The 17,173-nt window shown below is 28.2% G+C and overlaps 1 protein-coding gene across 1 annotated transcript; it reads left to right on the top strand.

The window, feature by feature from the left end:
* Window positions 1–1,236: 1,236 nt before the first annotated feature.
* On the top strand, window positions 1,237–15,216 carry Galphaf (G protein alpha subunit f). The gene is made up of 5 exons (XM_065504748.1): window positions 1,237–1,550; window positions 9,272–9,472; window positions 9,566–9,734; window positions 13,763–13,860; window positions 14,021–15,216. The coding sequence occupies exons 1-5, from the start codon at window positions 1,540–1,542 to the stop codon at window positions 14,712–14,714; spliced, it is 1,173 nt and encodes a 390-aa protein (XP_065360820.1). The 5' UTR covers window positions 1,237–1,539; the 3' UTR covers window positions 14,715–15,216.
* Window positions 15,217–17,173: the final 1,957 nt, after the last annotated feature.

Here is a 17,173-nt window from a genome sequence, read left to right as displayed (position 1 = left end):
CTGAACCGCACAAACCATCTCCCGCACGTTGAAAACGATGGAACACATTCACCATAAGCTTTGGTGAGCAATCGATGTGCTTCAGCGGCAATTTTTTTAAAATTAAAGAAGTAAAGCAAAACTTCCCTTCGACATTGTTTACACTATAACAAGGCGAATTTATACAAGGTGGTGGTAGTTCTACAAAAACAACAAATGGTCTTAACAAATATCAAAAAAACAGAAATTAAAAATTAAACAAATAAGTATTAAAACTAAATATAGTGTAGATAATTGAATAGAGATTTAGGAAAAATATAAATATTTTGTTAATTAGCTTAGAATATGTAGATATTGAAGTATAAAAACAAGCTTTGACAGGTGTTAGAACCAAACAAGCGAAAAAAGAGTAATCAGCTGATTGACTGACTCCACCTTGTATAAATTCGCCTTGCACTATAATGTTCAATTAGGAGAATAAATGACATATATGTACCCTTCAAAATGACATATACATAAGTTATTAAAATCAAAAACCGCATTCAGAAGATACCCCATCTGTTGTGAATCCCGCATTTTTTAGTTATAAACCCAGTTTTGGTGGTGAAGGATAAGAAAAGGTTCCATGCAAGTAGTAAATCAAATAAATTCCCATAAACACCAGAATTTCATATCTTCCAACCCTGATATAATGTGATAAAACGATAAAGCCCACAAAAAATAATGAAACAAATTCACACCAACAAATTATAGTCTACTAAGTTCTCTCCTCTCACAGTGCGAAAAACCGAATCAAGTTAACAAAAAACAAAAATTGCCTGCCTGGCCGAATGTGTTCTTAATCTTATCAGAAATTGTTGTTAAAATGAAATTGTTTTTGTTTTTGCCACATTCGTTATGACTATTCTGTTATATTAATATAATTGATCGGGTCGACTGAAAGTCTTTTATATTCATTTTTCGCCAACCACATTCATTTATAAGTAAACGTTGAACCGATAAAACGTTTCAGTTGCGGATCATATCAAATAGTAACAAGACGTACGGAAGAAAAACGTAGATAAATACAAGAAGTGATAAATAAATTTGTTCTTTAAAAGAAAAACAGAACTTTGGAAAAGAAAAATAAATGTATTTAAAAAGAAAATAATAAACATAAAGACAGACACAAAAATTAATCATCAGATAAAGAAAATAATTATAAACATTAAAAAAAAGCTTTTTATTGAAAAAAAAGTAGAAAAATAATAAATAAATAAACAAATGCTTGCATGCTTTAAAAAGTAGCTGTGAGTAAAGGATTAAAAAGAGTACAACTTCCGTTTGAAAAAAAAGTACCATTATTTGAGTACCCAAGTTAAATAAACAATTTAAGTGTTTTTAAAGTGTATTTTACAAAAACTAAATAATAATAATACGGAAAATCCTCTAATATTTTCAAGACAATTAAACTATCAATCATAATTAAAAAGAAGAAAAGAAAAAAACTTTTAATTTAAACAAAGACATTTTAAATTTGTGGATCGTTTGAAATAAACTTGCTTAAAAATACTGTCCAAAATGAAATTAAAGTGAGTAAACATTTTTAATAATATTTATGATAAATAAAATTAAATTTATATGAATTATTGGTGTTTTAATTTTAAAAATATAACAGTTACTAGTGTCAAATTTTCATAATATAACAGTTACCAGTAGTCACTATTAAGACAAATATGCAACACTTTTTGATAGAATTTATTAAAAAAAGGCGCTATAATATTGAGTCTAAATAAATAATATAATTTCTTAACAAGGAAAATACCTTTCAACATATCTCATTTCAAAACAGATTTCCTGTTATTTGAAATGTTTGTAAATAAATTACAAAGTTTTGCACAAGGCCGATAATTACTTGGATTACTTACTTATACTACCTCTATGCTTATCTGTAATATTTTTCTACATGTATTTTGTTTGATATATGGCCCACATTTAATACCAGAATTTAATGAAACAAAGAAAATCGTAATATTGTACAATTTGTATGTGAGTATATACATACGATCTGTGTTACCAAGTTCATTATTAGGTGTTACCAAGTTATAAACATTCATCTATTTTCAATTATTTTCATTGTTGGCACAAGTTCTTCGTAATTAATTTATGACTTACATGATTATTTTAGCATACATTTGTTAAAAATTGATTGAGGTGTGTACTTTGTACGTGTATGTATGTCTGTCTGTCTACTTATTTATAATTTTTGTTTTATCTAATACATATTTTTGGCATGCTATTGATGTAATAAAACAAAACAAAATTTACAAAATAAAACTTAAAGTTATTTATAACAACTACTTATTTATAGTATTTTCTATTGTTGTTTAATAATAGCAATAATAAAGAACATTGTAAAAATAATCATAAAGATTTGTAAGGTGTATTTAGAAGATAATTTTAAACTGTAATATTTACCCCCTAGCTAAATATTTGGCTAAAATTTTTAATTCGACTTTGCAATGGCTGATAATTATTTATATGTACCCTTATTATATGATTCAGATTGATTGTATTTGAATCTTTGAAATATTTATTTTTACACTTTGAAAATTTTCCCTATTAAAAGATCTTTAATTCTATCTTGCAAAGGAGAGGATACATGCAGCTAGACAATCTTAATAAAAGTCGTGATCTCCATTCATTAACGCACATTTAGGAAATTCCAATATTTTAAATTGAACAATTTGGAAAGAAGGTCCACAATATTATTATAAATGTAGAGAACTAACTTTCTTTCCATATCTCTCTGACTTAACTTTCAAATGTAGAACTCTACTTCTCTTTTTGGCTTAATTATTTCCTCTTGATGGCGTTCCTTGTCATAAAAACTTTCTCTCTCTCTAAATAAAACACTTCTTCCAATTCAAATTCATTCAAAACACTTTTCACTCTGAGTAACTTTCACTCAGTGACTGATCTCCACAACTGAATGATTACTGTCCCAAAATGTTCGTCTTTTATACTCGTGTGCCTGTTCCGTCCTGTGTCCATTTGTCTTAAACCCAACCTATTAACAAATCTACTGTCAAACACTGTATTCTATCCTGATCCTACATAAATAATATAGCAAATAACTGTTGTTAGAAAAAATATACATCTTAATAAATTAAATCTGCTGGGCAGAATAAATTTAAACCTAAAAACATGTGTAAGCCATAATTACATATTTAACTGGTGGATATAAAAAGTATTAAAGTTGATTGCCAAATAATTTTTGCTCCAAATATCCAAAGATTTGTATGTTCTTAGAACTCAAACTTTGTTGGAGGCGTATTCAAGAGCTAGCATTAGTGCAGAATGCCTCGTGTTTGGCATTGCAGTTAATGTTTACTCTAATGATAAACTCAACTGACTACGACTTGCTGTACCTATTTGTATTCACACATTCTAGAAACTACATGAATTATCCTACGGACAAAACTAGAAGGTTCCACAGCTTTCGGCAGCCTTAATGTTCGTGTTAGCAGCTTTGACAGTTAATATTGGCAGTATTGTGCCGCCAAGTTTTTACTTATGACAATGTATACAAAAGCTGTTGGATGGGTTTCCACATCCATGTTAAAATCGTTAAAATCAAATTGATTTCATAACAATTTGCTAGTTAGTTATTTCAAATTGACAGTTCTGCTTTGCTCTAATGGCACGAAGAGACAAGCGTTTCTTAGTCGAATACATTTTGTTTGATTTGAGTTGGACCCATACTGTCGACTGCAGTTTCGTTACGATTTCACATGCATAGACATCAATTTAAAGTTTAAACACCTCAAAAAACAACTAGTTTCAGCTGAACTGGATGGCTGCCGCTTCTTGGGCGAATAACTATTGTTGGACTGTTGGTGTGACCCGTTGGGAAGTATCGTGGTGTTTGTGGTTAATTACTGATTTCAAAGACATCCAAATGTCTATGGTTTCATATTATTATTAGAGAGGCTCCATGTTTCGCCTCCAATATGATATTTTGTGCAACCCTTTATTACAACATACCCAGGTTTCTTATGAAGTCCTTTTTCTATTTGCTGATAAATCAAAAACTTTCACCGGTGTCATTAAAGCCCTACAGAGCCACTTCGTTCTGCACAAATCAAAAATAGAGCACTTACACTCGAAAAATCTGCATTCTTTCGACTCAAATTTGCCCAAAATAAATAGATGGTATTTAAGACGACATTGATACATAAAGACTAGACAAGACAACGGTATATCACCTGGGGTTTTCATTTCAAGTGACACAACTTTTAAAACCGATGTCTTCAGAATTTGCACCAAGATTAGTCCTATTGGATAGTAGCTTAGACACAATTTTTCAACAAGATCGGTCAAGAACTCTCTGAGTTAGAGTGAGTAAAAATTGGACATACTCCAGTTGAAGTTTAATTGACAGTGAGGACCATCGATATAACGATTTTATTTAACTCACATGTTTAAACTCTTTCAAAACACACGATATTTTAATATATGTATAACATTCTATATATACATACCAATACATATTTAACATGCCTTCAAATTACTAATAAAAATTAAACCATATATTAAAATGTTAAATAATTTATTAAAACTGTCATAAAATAGTCGAAAACATAATAAATATTATTAGTATTTTTGCAAAAATTCCAACTAAAACCGGACAGCCTATAAGTGACCAACTAATTAAAAATTTTTCTGACATGATAAAAACTTATAAAAAGTCACTCATTAATAGATAGAAATTATGTTCTAATGGACATATGTATACTTTGTCATATAAATAATTAATATAAAATTAAAAACTAATTACTAACAACAATGACTAAGTCCAAACCTAAAGATAACAAATGATATATTAAGTTCATCATACTACAATAATATTGTTTTAAAATTGAAATTATAATTTTTAATATGACTCATAAATGACATGCATTTGCAGTTAGCTCAAAAGTGTAGGTCAGGTAAAAGTTACAAAATTTTCTGCAAAATTTTGGTAAATATTTTGATAAGCATTTTCAGTTTGCAATTTTATTAGCAGGCTCGAGTCCCATGACTTGTATGTTATGTTTATTTGTATTGTTTTTTATAATTTTGTATAGAAAAAAATGTTTAATTTTCGTTGATTAGTTTATCAAGTATTAACACGATAATAACAACAATAATTTTACCGATGCCACTGCTTTGATAAGAAATCAAGTCGATTATATATTCCAACTGAGGCGCCCGTTAAGACGGACGTACGTTGATTTATAATTTAAGTAAATTAATGTTTTTTTCTTTAAGAAACTTTTTTAATGTGAATAAGAAATTACTAATTACAAAAATAAGAAAGAAATTCATTCATCAATTAATCTAAAATATTCATTGAAATTGTTTTTATATTGTATATATGATTTTCTTATCTGAACAATAAGTTATTTATGTTGCTATTTAGATATTGAACATTCCTAGATTATGCCCATTGACCAATCAACCTATAAACCAAGTGTAACAGGCAAACAGTTATGCCTCCTACCTAGTTGGACTTTATATTTTAAGATAAAAATTGGTGAAAAAAGTTCAACAAAAATTTAAGATTTTCTAAATTATTTCTTTGTTGAGTTAAATAAAAATTTCCATTCTAGTCAGTTGTTAAAACCGGAAATTTATAACATTTTAAAAAATTATCTATTCAGATTTTGATTGTTAAGATATCAGAGCATATAATGCACGAAAAACGTAACACTTTAAATTGGTTTGTAAACGTGAATAAAATATATTTATTTTATAGATAATAACAATCACACTTGACCACCACCATCAACAAACAAGATAGCAATTTTATTTCAAATGATTTTAAACTATAATGCAAAGCAGCATATACAAAATACGTTATTATCATTAAACATTGAGTGTTGGTTTATAGGCTATACTCACAGTAGTGGTCACAAATTAAGGGAAAAATATTGAAATTTACCTAAACAATATATTAATGGGAATTCAGTTTATAATTTCAAACTTTGATCGTTAGCTAATCTTTATGAATAAAGTACATATTGAACATTTTAAAAAATATTTACATTTTATTAAATTTATTATACAAATATTTTTATAAAAACATATTTTTTAATAATATTTAAATAAAGACTTACCTTATTTTTTAATATGTTTTTCATTTCAAATCATATTTAATTTATTAAACAATGAAAATATAGTTCATGACATTTTAAAAAACACTATTGATTAGCACTTATTTACTATTATTTGCATAAATATACCATATTTATTGTTTATATATTTATTTTATACAATACGCTAGACTTATTTATTTACTCTTATTTATTTACTAGAAGTAACCAACTTAATTTGTTATTTATACAAAATTTACATAAAAAAACAAAAATATAATTCTTCTACATATTTTCCTTTCAAATATTTGATTTTCACCGATTTATTAGCAACACTTCTGGTTTATTTACATTTTTCACTATACCCCCTCCCTCACATTCTCACTAGAACAACAAACATCGAACATAGAAAATAAACAAACAATACGATTAACTAATCGGCAATTGTACGACAAAACACTTGACCGACATTTGCAACAACAACAAGAACCAACGAATGCGTGTACAAAAATACAAATGCAACAAGCACGAAAGGAACGCCATTAAACTTGATTGGCATTTGTAACAACAACAAGAAGAAACAACGAATGCGCAGACATAAACAAATGCAACAAACACGAAAGGAACGCCATTAAAACTTTTTTGACATGTGTAATAGGAATTTTTACTTTTAATGCATTAATTTTCCTTAAACTAAACCTCGAATAATATTTAATTACAGTATTATGCAATTTTTTTATTAAATTTAAAGCACTTTTAATAAGGATTTTGTATGAACTTTCAATAAAAAAAATACCATATTAACGAAGCAAATCAAAGCACTAACGACGCAACTTCGAAGCCATGCGTCGCAAACTGAAACACAAACGATGCAAATCGAAGCACTAACGACGCAACTTCGAAGCCATGCGACGCAAACAAAACCGACGCAACTTCATGTAATAAATGTATCCAAATCCTGTTTATTTTCTGAAAATTAATTTTGGCACTATTCGTCTCATTTTGTCATGTTCTAAATAAACATAAATTTGGCACTACATATGAATTTAAATATCACATAACAGGTGCCAAATCAGTAATCTCAGGTGCCAAATCAGCACCATAAATTAGATGCAAATAATTGATTACTTTACGGTGCGTAGTGGTTCACTGATTGGATCTTAAAGTGTTGTTAATATGAAGCTATAAACATTAATTGTTTACAATTTTAGCATTTAAAGAAAACAATTTTTATACCTATTTTTTTATTTTATATTATTTTTGGCAAATGGCTTACTTAAAACACTTATTTTAATTCAAAAATGTAAAAAACAGGCCACATTTTGTTTATATGTTCATACATATGTATGTATGTGCTTGTTTATTATTTTAACTTTTCAACATCAAAATAATACAGTTAATTTAATTATTTTCCTTTGAAAAATATGTTTCTTTATTTTAATTGTTTTCACCAAAATACTTTTATTTACATTTTGCACTTTATACTTTATACTAACACCTACGCAGAAACACGCATTTAAGAACGAAAAAAATAAATAAATGATGATCAATTAACAATTTACAAAAAATATTGACAACAACAAACAATAAGTAAGAAATATGAGAACAAAATGGAGGTCATTAAACTTTTAACTTTTTGTTGTAAACGTTTAATTTCTGACACGCAATGAAAGCATATGGAACTATTTAAATTTTAATAAATTTGTGAGTTTAAAAATATATTTTATTTTGTATTATAAATATTTATTTAATTAAATTAATGCTAAAAACATTTGATATACATAGTTTTTATAAAGACACAGTCAAAAATACACACTTTACAGGCAGCCATATTGAGAAATACCGTTATTTAATGTAAACAAAACAAAAGACAAGGTTGTTGAATTTACTACTTGCATGCTTACAGTTGCTTAAAATAGTAGTAACTACATTGAAGAGAAGAACTTGTCTTTCTATTTATTAAATAAATAGAATTAACAAATTTTATCAAATTCTTAAAAATTTCTAACGCACAAACTTTAAAAATAAACTATTATTTAATAATATGTTTTCTCACATATAAATATTTTTGAAAAAAAACACCTTTTCTTAGATAATAGACATAAAAAAAATCGGCAAAAAAGTACCTTAAACATATATTTTTTACCAAAGATAATATTTTTTTTATGATAGTTATTCGAACAGAATATAATTAGAAAAAGTCTATGTGATAAAATGATAAAATATTGAGATATAACTTCTTAGAATTTTCTAAAAAAAAAATGTTTACATACCGACAGCAATATCTATTTATAATTACTAATAATTACCAATTCAGCAAATAAGGAATTTAATAATACATATTTGAAATAATAAAACACATGAAATCAAATTTTTGCAATTTTATTATTATTACAAGGTTATTTTTAGCTAAAATATTTTTATGGTTTGTTTGTTTCTATTATTAAATTATATTTTTGAGTAAGCTTCTGAGGAGCATAAAATAAATAATTATTTATTTGAATAAATTAAATTCTGCTGTGTTAAATAAATATAACGAAAAATGTTCACAGCTATGATTAGAATCTGTGAAATTGTTAGATTTCGAAGACTTAAAATATCTTTGGAATTTCATAATAGGCACGAGTTATAAAGGTCTAATCATAAATGGCTTAAGTGGCTTAATAAAAAGAGCAAATAGTATAAGTAAACATATGAACATTTAAAGGGGTACTCCAATAATTAGTGTAAAACTATAACAAAATAAAAAATAATAAATATTTCCCTTGAAAATATATATTTTCTCTAATTTTTAAGCAAAATTTATTTTATTAAATAGTGATTATTGTCAAAGTTTTCGGATAAATTTTGTTTGATATTCAAAAATCTTATAAGCTGAACCCATCGACACCACTTTTTATAAATAAATTCGATTTGAAATCTAGTCATACTTGACAGTCTAAAGCAGTGTTCGGCAAAAAGAGGACATGGATAATAATATAATTATAATATGTACGTTTTTTTCACTGTTGTAATCAGATAACCAAGCCGCCACTGTTATAAATTGATTAATAATGACTTTTTTCAATTATTTTAGAATTTTAAAGATTTATATAATTTAACATAATTTTAAGGTTCTTTAATATGTTTTTTGAAATGTTATTATATAAATCTATAAATTTTTCTTAATATTTTAGAATGCTACGGTGTTTGAGGCACTCTAAAACTCATCCAGACGATCTGAAGGCCTCTTCCAAAGAAGTAGAACGTAAATGCAGTGAAATTCATAAAAATTTTCGTGAAGCGGTCAAAATTTTACTACTTGGCACCGCCGAATCGGGCAAAACTACAATAATTAAACAAATGCGTATTTTACACATCAATGGCTTTTCAGATGAGTAAGTATTTAAGTAGTTTTTAAAAGTAAATTAAATTTACTTTAATTTTTTCTTAAAGTACTAATTTGTTTTGTAAATTTTTCAAACTTTTAGTGAACGCCGCGATAAAATTCCCGAAATCTATCAGAATATCCATGAATCTATATACCAACTAGTCCAATATATGACAATATTGGGTCTGGAGTATCAAAGCTGTGCCAGCAAACACAGTGCGTCCTATATTTTAACAATGGGCGAAACGGCGCCCGAATATATGAATGAGGTAAGTTGTATTCTAAAATAGTAAATATTACAAAAAACAAATAAAATGTAATGAAATAAAACAAGTAGTATGGAAATTTTTTGTTTAAACAATTCTACTCTATTAATTTTGTTGAAGTATCTATCTGCGTATTTTCAATTAGTTCATGTGTTAAGCAAATGTTAGTTGTAGTATATTTTTGTTTTCAATGGGTTTCTCTTTGCTCTCTATTGTTTTTAATTTTTTATTAATATTTATTTTATTTAATTTTTCCGTTTAGAATTGTTTTGTACTTAATTTATTTGCAAAACGTATTAAAATTATAAATAATGGGTTGGTTGCGTTTTCCTTACTGTGCCAAAACTGCATAAACATGTAGGGTTTGTGTATGCACTAACTTAGTAAAGACAATACCGTTATACATATGTATAAACGTGAGCACTCTCTCTCTCTCACTCTTGAATAAACTGCAAGATTAAATCAAAATGGTGGCTTAAACTAGTGCTGCCCATTTAATGCTTACTTTAAAACGCCAATTAGTTATTTTGACAGCTGGTATTTTGTTTATTTAAATTAGGTATAAAACAAATTAAAAATAATATTAAAATAATGAATATAAATAGAATTAAAATAAATATTTATTATTATATGTGTACAAAGCCAAAATATCAAAACTTTCCATAAACTAAGCATAACTTTTTATTAAAAATAATTTTAAATAAATTCTAAAACAATCTTTATTAACTAAATATAAATGATTTTAATGCTTTTTAAAAGAAAAATCAACCACCTTTAAATTGGTTTTATAGTATGTATCTTTGACAGTAGCCCAATGATACAAATAACACTGTTTTCTTTTTTATCCACAAGTGTTTCTTTCTTTATTATGTTTTGCTTATTAAACACAAAATACACAAAAAATTAACACACACAAAAAGAATAATATCAACAAACACCAGAAAAACTTGTGTTTAAACAAAATTAAAAAGTAAACATTGTATTTAAAGTATTAAATTAAAACCACAGAAAAATTGACACTTGCCTGCCTCATTTGCGTCATTTATAATAATCAATTTTAGAAAATCTTAATTTCAAACACTTTAAATTCCATTATAAAGATCTAATAAAAAAAATAAGCTACTTAAAAATATTAAATTAAAATTCCTATAAGCCAACCGGCCCACAAATCGAGACCCCTTTCATTTAAAGGGATAATTATAAAGTATACCAAACTAGTTTATCATTTGTACACCTGTCATAAGCTTTTGCGATTAGCTAGATGTCCAAGACAATATGATAAATATATACCTACATTATTTTTAATTAGATAATGAAAATAATACTTTTATATTGTATATAATAATTTAAATGTACTTGCTATGTGTAAAGATAAAAATAAATAAAACTGATGTTTTTTACCGCTTTAACATCATGTTTGACATTCGTCTGATGAAACAGCTTAAAATGATTAAATCAGTGAAACTAGAGTGACCTCTATTTGTTTCAAGTGGTCTTTAAGGTTTAATGAACTACATATGTATATTGTTGTTTATCATGTTATGTTCTAAATATCTACTGGGATGTTATTATTTTAAGTGCAATTTTTTAATCGTTGTTTATTTAGTGATTAACTAATCGCTAGACATATTTAAGGGTAAAGTACTCAATTTTGTACTTTCTTTCTATATTATGGTCCTCAAAACTCTTTAACATTTCCATTCAGATTACGGAAAAAGTCTTTGGTAAGACATTCATTATCTGTAAAGATCTAGGATAGGTGTGTTTGAGTTGGTTCCGAGACACTGCTTGAAGGGTCGGGCAGTATTTATTAATGGATCATAGTTGGAGCGGATATCTGAGATGAAAATATATGCCCAAAATTCAGGATAGGGATGTTTGGCTTAGTTCCGAGATGCCTTAAGAAGGGTTTATTCATGAATACATAGATCTTGCAGATTAATGACGAATGCTGATTCAGACGGTCTTAAAATCCTCGGAATTGGAGGAGGATAGGTGAATATATACATTAACAGCCAGGCAGCACTAAAAGCTTTAAAGAGCCATAGAGTAAAATCCAAATTAGAGAGTCAGTATCACCGAGTGGTGGTAACATTGTAGACTTGTTTGTCCTGCAAAATAGTTCTTCTTCCAAACTCAGGTGTTCTAAACTCTGGTGAATGTCGAACTCCATGTTAGCATATTTAAGTTATCTCAAGACATCGTTACTAATGGATTTTATGACTCATTGCTCTTGAACATGGATATTGGACGTTATGAAAAACCTCCATAAATAACTCCGCACATAATACCGGACTGTTTGAAATTTCACGTTCTATATTGTTCTTGAGTTTCTCTAACCTTGCTGGCTTGTCTTAATGTCTTAAAAATAAATCCAATAGAGTTAAATCGCATGAGCAAAGTAACCATATGACCGGACCAGATCTGTGTCATGTTACACAATGACATGTTGGAACCACATTTAATTTATGTCAAGTCTATCCAATTCTGTCCAAAAATAATCTTCAAAATATGGAACAACATGGAATTCAATGGACACTATTTAGTTCATACAACTCTCCCAGGATTGATACTTCTCAGATATTACCCAATAATAGTTACAGAGACTTATTTAGCTTATTGATAAACTTTTAGCCAAAAATGATATTTGTACTAGTTCAGGTTCTAGTTTAGGTTCTAGTTTAGGTTTTAGTATAGGTTCTAGTTCAGGTTTTAGTTTTGGTTCTAGTTCAGGTTCTAGTTCAGGTACTAGTTTAGGTTTTAGTTTTGGTTCTAGTTCTGGTTCTAGATCAGGTTTTAGTTCAGGTTCTAGTTCAGGTCCTAGTTCAGGTTTTAGTTTAGGTTCTAGTTCAGGTTTTAGTTTTGGTTCTAGTTCTAGTTCAGGTTCTAGTTCATGTTGTAGTACAGGTTCTAGTTCAGGATCTAGTTCTAGTTCAGGTTCCAGTTCAGGCTTTAGTTCAGGTTCTAGTTCAGCTTCTAGTTCGAGTTCAGGTTCTAGATTAGGTTCAAGTTTTAGCTTTGGTTCTAGCACAGTTCTAGTTCTGGTTATAGTTCAGGATCTAGTTCAGGTTCAAGTTCCAGTTCAGGCTTTAGTTCAGGTTCTAGTTTAGGTTTTAGTTTAGGTTCTAGTTCAGGTTTTAGTTTTGGTTCTAGTTCAGATTCTAGTTCAGGTTCTAGTTCATGTTATAGTTCAGGTTCTAGTTCAGGTTCAGGTTCAGGTTCCAGTTCAGGTTCTAGTTCGAGTTCAGGTTCTAGTTCAGGTTCAAGTTCCAGTTCAGGCTTTATTAGTTCAGGTTCTAGTTCAGGTTCCAGTTCAGTTCTAGTTCAGGTTTTAGTTTTGGTTCTAGTTCAGGTAACATTTGACTTACGTAACATTTGAAACGTAAGGAATCCTGATCAGAAAAAAAAGCTACCTGATCATCCATAAGAGTATCTTTGTATTAAAACACAAAAATTGTTAAGCCGCTTTTGGAAAACCTATTTATCAAAGTAAATCAAATGTGACCTTATATAAAGAATTGCTTAATCCAGAAAACATAGAAATTCCCACCACCATAAAATAGATTTCAATCAATACAATTTTTTTATAATATCTCTCATAAATTTCCTTATTTATAACATGTAATGGGCAAATCGTATAGCAAAATTGAAAAAAAAAACCTACTGAAAATATAATTTTTTAATAAATCTTTTTTTCAAACCACTACCACCTACAAGATAAAAAACCCACTAAAAATTATAGGAATTACAAGCCAACATTAATAATAATAGAATCACAATTGACTCATTTTGATATATAACTTAAATAAATCGTCAACGATATTGGCGTTATGGTATATGACAAGTGATAAGATTATAATGCGACACTGTCGTACGTTCATAGCAGAAAGATTCGTTGTTGTTTTATTTACTATTTGTTTGGGGAAAATACGTTTATTATTTAACTCATTGTAGTTGATTATATACTTATATATTTCATTTAGAATGTTTAAAACAATATTAATTATAAAATATATTTTTTATATTTGCAGGAATATTGTGATCATGTCATGACATTGTGGAATGATGTGGGTATACGCACATGTTTTGAACGCTCGAATGAATTTCCCTTATCCGACAGTACTAAATAGTAAGTATCTGGTTCTTGCACTACAAATAGTACAGACACATTTCAGGGTTGCATTTCTAGCTCTTATAAATGCAACCTTGTCAATTGTTTTGCACTCACTCTCTTTCTCTTTAAATTCCACAAAATATTAATTTATATTGGTTTTTAACTTTCCTTACAGTTTTTTGGATAACTTTGATCGCATCTCAGACTTTCACTATATACCTTCCACCGAGGACATTTTACACAGTCGCAAAATAACCACTGGTATCCACAATATATCCTTCCGTGTGGAAATTCCCAAAAACATGGGTGGCGGTGAGCAAATCTTTCACATGTACGATGTGGGCGGTCAGCGTGATCAACGCAACAAATGGATACAAGTATTCGAGGGTATACAGGCTGTACTATTTCTAATCTCCTGCAGTGATTTCGATCAAAACCTAAGAGAAGATCCTACACAGAATCGTTTGCAAGAGGCTTTAAATCTCTTTCGAGGAGTTTGGCAAAATCGCTTCTTGGCCTCAGCCGGCCTCATTGTGTTCCTCAACAAACAGGACATAATGGAGCGTAAAATAAGAGCGGGCAAACATATTGTTGATTATTTTCCCGAATTTCAAGAATTCCGCAATAGTCCCCAGGCGGAGAGTTATTTCGATGAGTGTGATTGGACGAAAAAGTTTATTAAACAAAAACTTATTGACATTACACAGGAGCCGGTGAAACGGCCTTCACGTAATCACATGCATAACTCGAAACGAGAGTGTTATTATCATTTTACCGTGGCCACCGATACCAGTTGCATACGAAAGGTATTCAATGATGTCCATCAAATGATATTACACGAGAATATGTCCTCTATGGATCTGTTTTGATATGGCCGAATGAAGAATATATTGTACATAGAATTAGAAATTTTGTAATTTTAATACAAACTAACAAGGACTGTGATTTTTTTTCAATTAAGTTGTAGTTTTAAGACAAAAAAGAACTTAATGTAAGAAAAAAATATTTAATAAGTCTCCATTTCATTAGCAAATAAATACATTGTATGTATATAAATATTACGTTTAAGTATGCATTAAGTTAGCAGGTTTGGATCTCCTAACTAGAGATTTCTCCTCTATCTGAAATTAGTATCTCTAGTGCAAAACCTCATTTCAAAGATATTTGAAATATTTTGATGTGAGCCCACGCCTGCTACCTGTAAAAGTATTGTAGTTTATACATACATATATCAATAAGTATTTAAGAACTATTGTAAATATTTAAGAATAGTTACATAATTAGTTTACATTTTGTACATAAATTTTGAATATATTTGATAACTAACAATCACATTTGTAATAAATAAAAAATGCACATGAAACTATGAAACATTTATTTTTTTTAATAGAGATTTCAATTATTGAGTAGTAAGATCAAATTGTTATAGTCAAAGCTCGTTCGATTTACATTATAAAAACTTAAGAAATTTTAGAATAGTAACAAGATATAGTACCAATATCTGAGAAGCTTGATGCTAATCACTCTTAAATCGTTAATTACTCTGTAAATAAGAGTTTAATCAAGAAAAGAAGGTCAGTTGATCTGTGATCACTCATATTTCTAACCAAAACTCGATTTTTCATATGAAAAAACTCCAAAATCTAAAATCCTTAATATCTTTGTAAATAAGCGTTTAATCGAAAAAAGGAGCTCGATCTGTGATCACTCACATTTCTAAGCAAAAATGGATTTTTCATATGAAAAAACTCAAAAATCTAAATTCCTTAATATCTTTGTAAATAAGCGTTTAATCGAAAAAAGGAGGTTGATCTGTGATCACTAAAATTTCTAACCAAAAATCGATTTTTCATTTGAAAAAACTCAAAAATCTAAAATCCTTAATATCTTTGTAAATAAGCGTTTAATCGAAAAAAGGAGCTCGATCTGTGATCACTCATATTTCTAACCAAAAATCGATTTTTCACATGAAAAAACTCCAAAATCTAAAATCCTTAATATCGTAAATAAGCGTTTAATCGAGAAAAGGAGGTTGATCTGTGATCACTAAAATTTCTAACCAAAAATCGATTTTTCATATGAAAAAACTCCAAAATCTAAAATCCTTAATATCTTTGTAAATAAGCGTTTAATCGAAAAAAGAAGATCGATCTGTGCTCACTCATATTTCTAAGCAAAAATTAATTTTTCATATGAAAAAACTCAAAAATCTAAAATCCTTTGTAAATAAGCGTTTAATTGAGAAAAGGAGTTCGATCTGTGATCACTCATATTTCTAAGCAAAAATTAATTTTTCATATGAAAAAACTCCAAAATCTAAATCCTTAATATCTTTGTAAATAATCGTTTAATCGAGAAATGGAGGTTGATCTGTGATCATTAAAATTTCTAACCAAAAATAGATTTTTCATGTGAAAAAACTCAAAACTCAAAAATCTAAAATCCTTAATATCTTTGTAAATAATCGTTTAATCGAGAAAAGGAGGTCGATCTGTGATCACTAAAATTTCTAACTAAAAATCGATTTTTCATATGAAAAAACTCCAAAATCTAAAATCCTTAATATCTTTGTAAATAAGCGTTTAATCGAGAAAAGGAGGTCGATCTGTGATCACTCATATTTCTAACCAAAACTCGAATTTTCATATGAAAAAACTCAAAAATCTAAAATCCTTAATATCTTTGTAAACAAGCGTTTAATCGAAAAAAGAAGATCGATCTGTGATCACTCATATTTCTAAGAAAAAATTAATTTTTCATATGAAAAATGTAAAATCCTTAATATCTTTGTAAATAAGCGTTTAATCGAGAAAAGGAGGTTGATCTGTGATCACTCATATTTCTAACCAAAAATCGATTTTTCACATGAAAAACTCAAAAATCTGAAATCCTTAATAACTTTATAAATAAGCGTTTAATAGAAAAAAAGGAGGTCGATATGTGATCACTCATATTTCTAACCAAAAACCGATTTTTCACATGAAAAACTCCAAAATCTAAAATCCTTAATATCTTTGTAAATAAGCGTTTAATTGAGAAAAGGAGCTCGATCTGTGATCACTAAAATTTCTAACCAAAAATCGATTTTTCATATGAAAAAACTCCAAAATCTAAAATCCTTAATATCTTTGTAAATAAGCGTTTAATCGAAAAAAGTAGCTCGATCTGTGATCACTCATATTTCTAAGCAAAAATGAATTTTTCATATGAAAAAACTCAAAAATCCTTAATATCTTTGTAAATAAGCGTTTAATCGAAAAAAGAAGATCGATCTGTGATCACTAAAATTTCTAACCAAAAATCGATTTTTCATATGAAAAAACTCAAA

The sequence above is a fragment of the Calliphora vicina genome, chromosome 3, assembly GCF_958450345.1.
Source record: "Calliphora vicina chromosome 3, idCalVici1.1, whole genome shotgun sequence".
Lineage (NCBI taxonomy): Eukaryota > Metazoa > Arthropoda > Insecta > Diptera > Calliphoridae > Calliphora > Calliphora vicina.
The sequence above is the reverse complement of the archived record's forward strand: the minus strand, read 5'-3'. Positions and strand labels throughout refer to the sequence as shown.

Excerpts from the sequence above, each read along its gene's own strand:
- Galphaf (XM_065504748.1), top strand. Across the intron at positions 9,473-9,565 it reads ATCAATGGCTTTTCAGATGA|TGAACGCCGCGATAAAATTC; the intron begins GTAAGTATTTAA and ends TCAAACTTTTAG. Across the intron at positions 9,735-13,762 it reads CGCCCGAATATATGAATGAG|GAATATTGTGATCATGTCAT; the intron begins GTAAGTTGTATT and ends TTATATTTGCAG.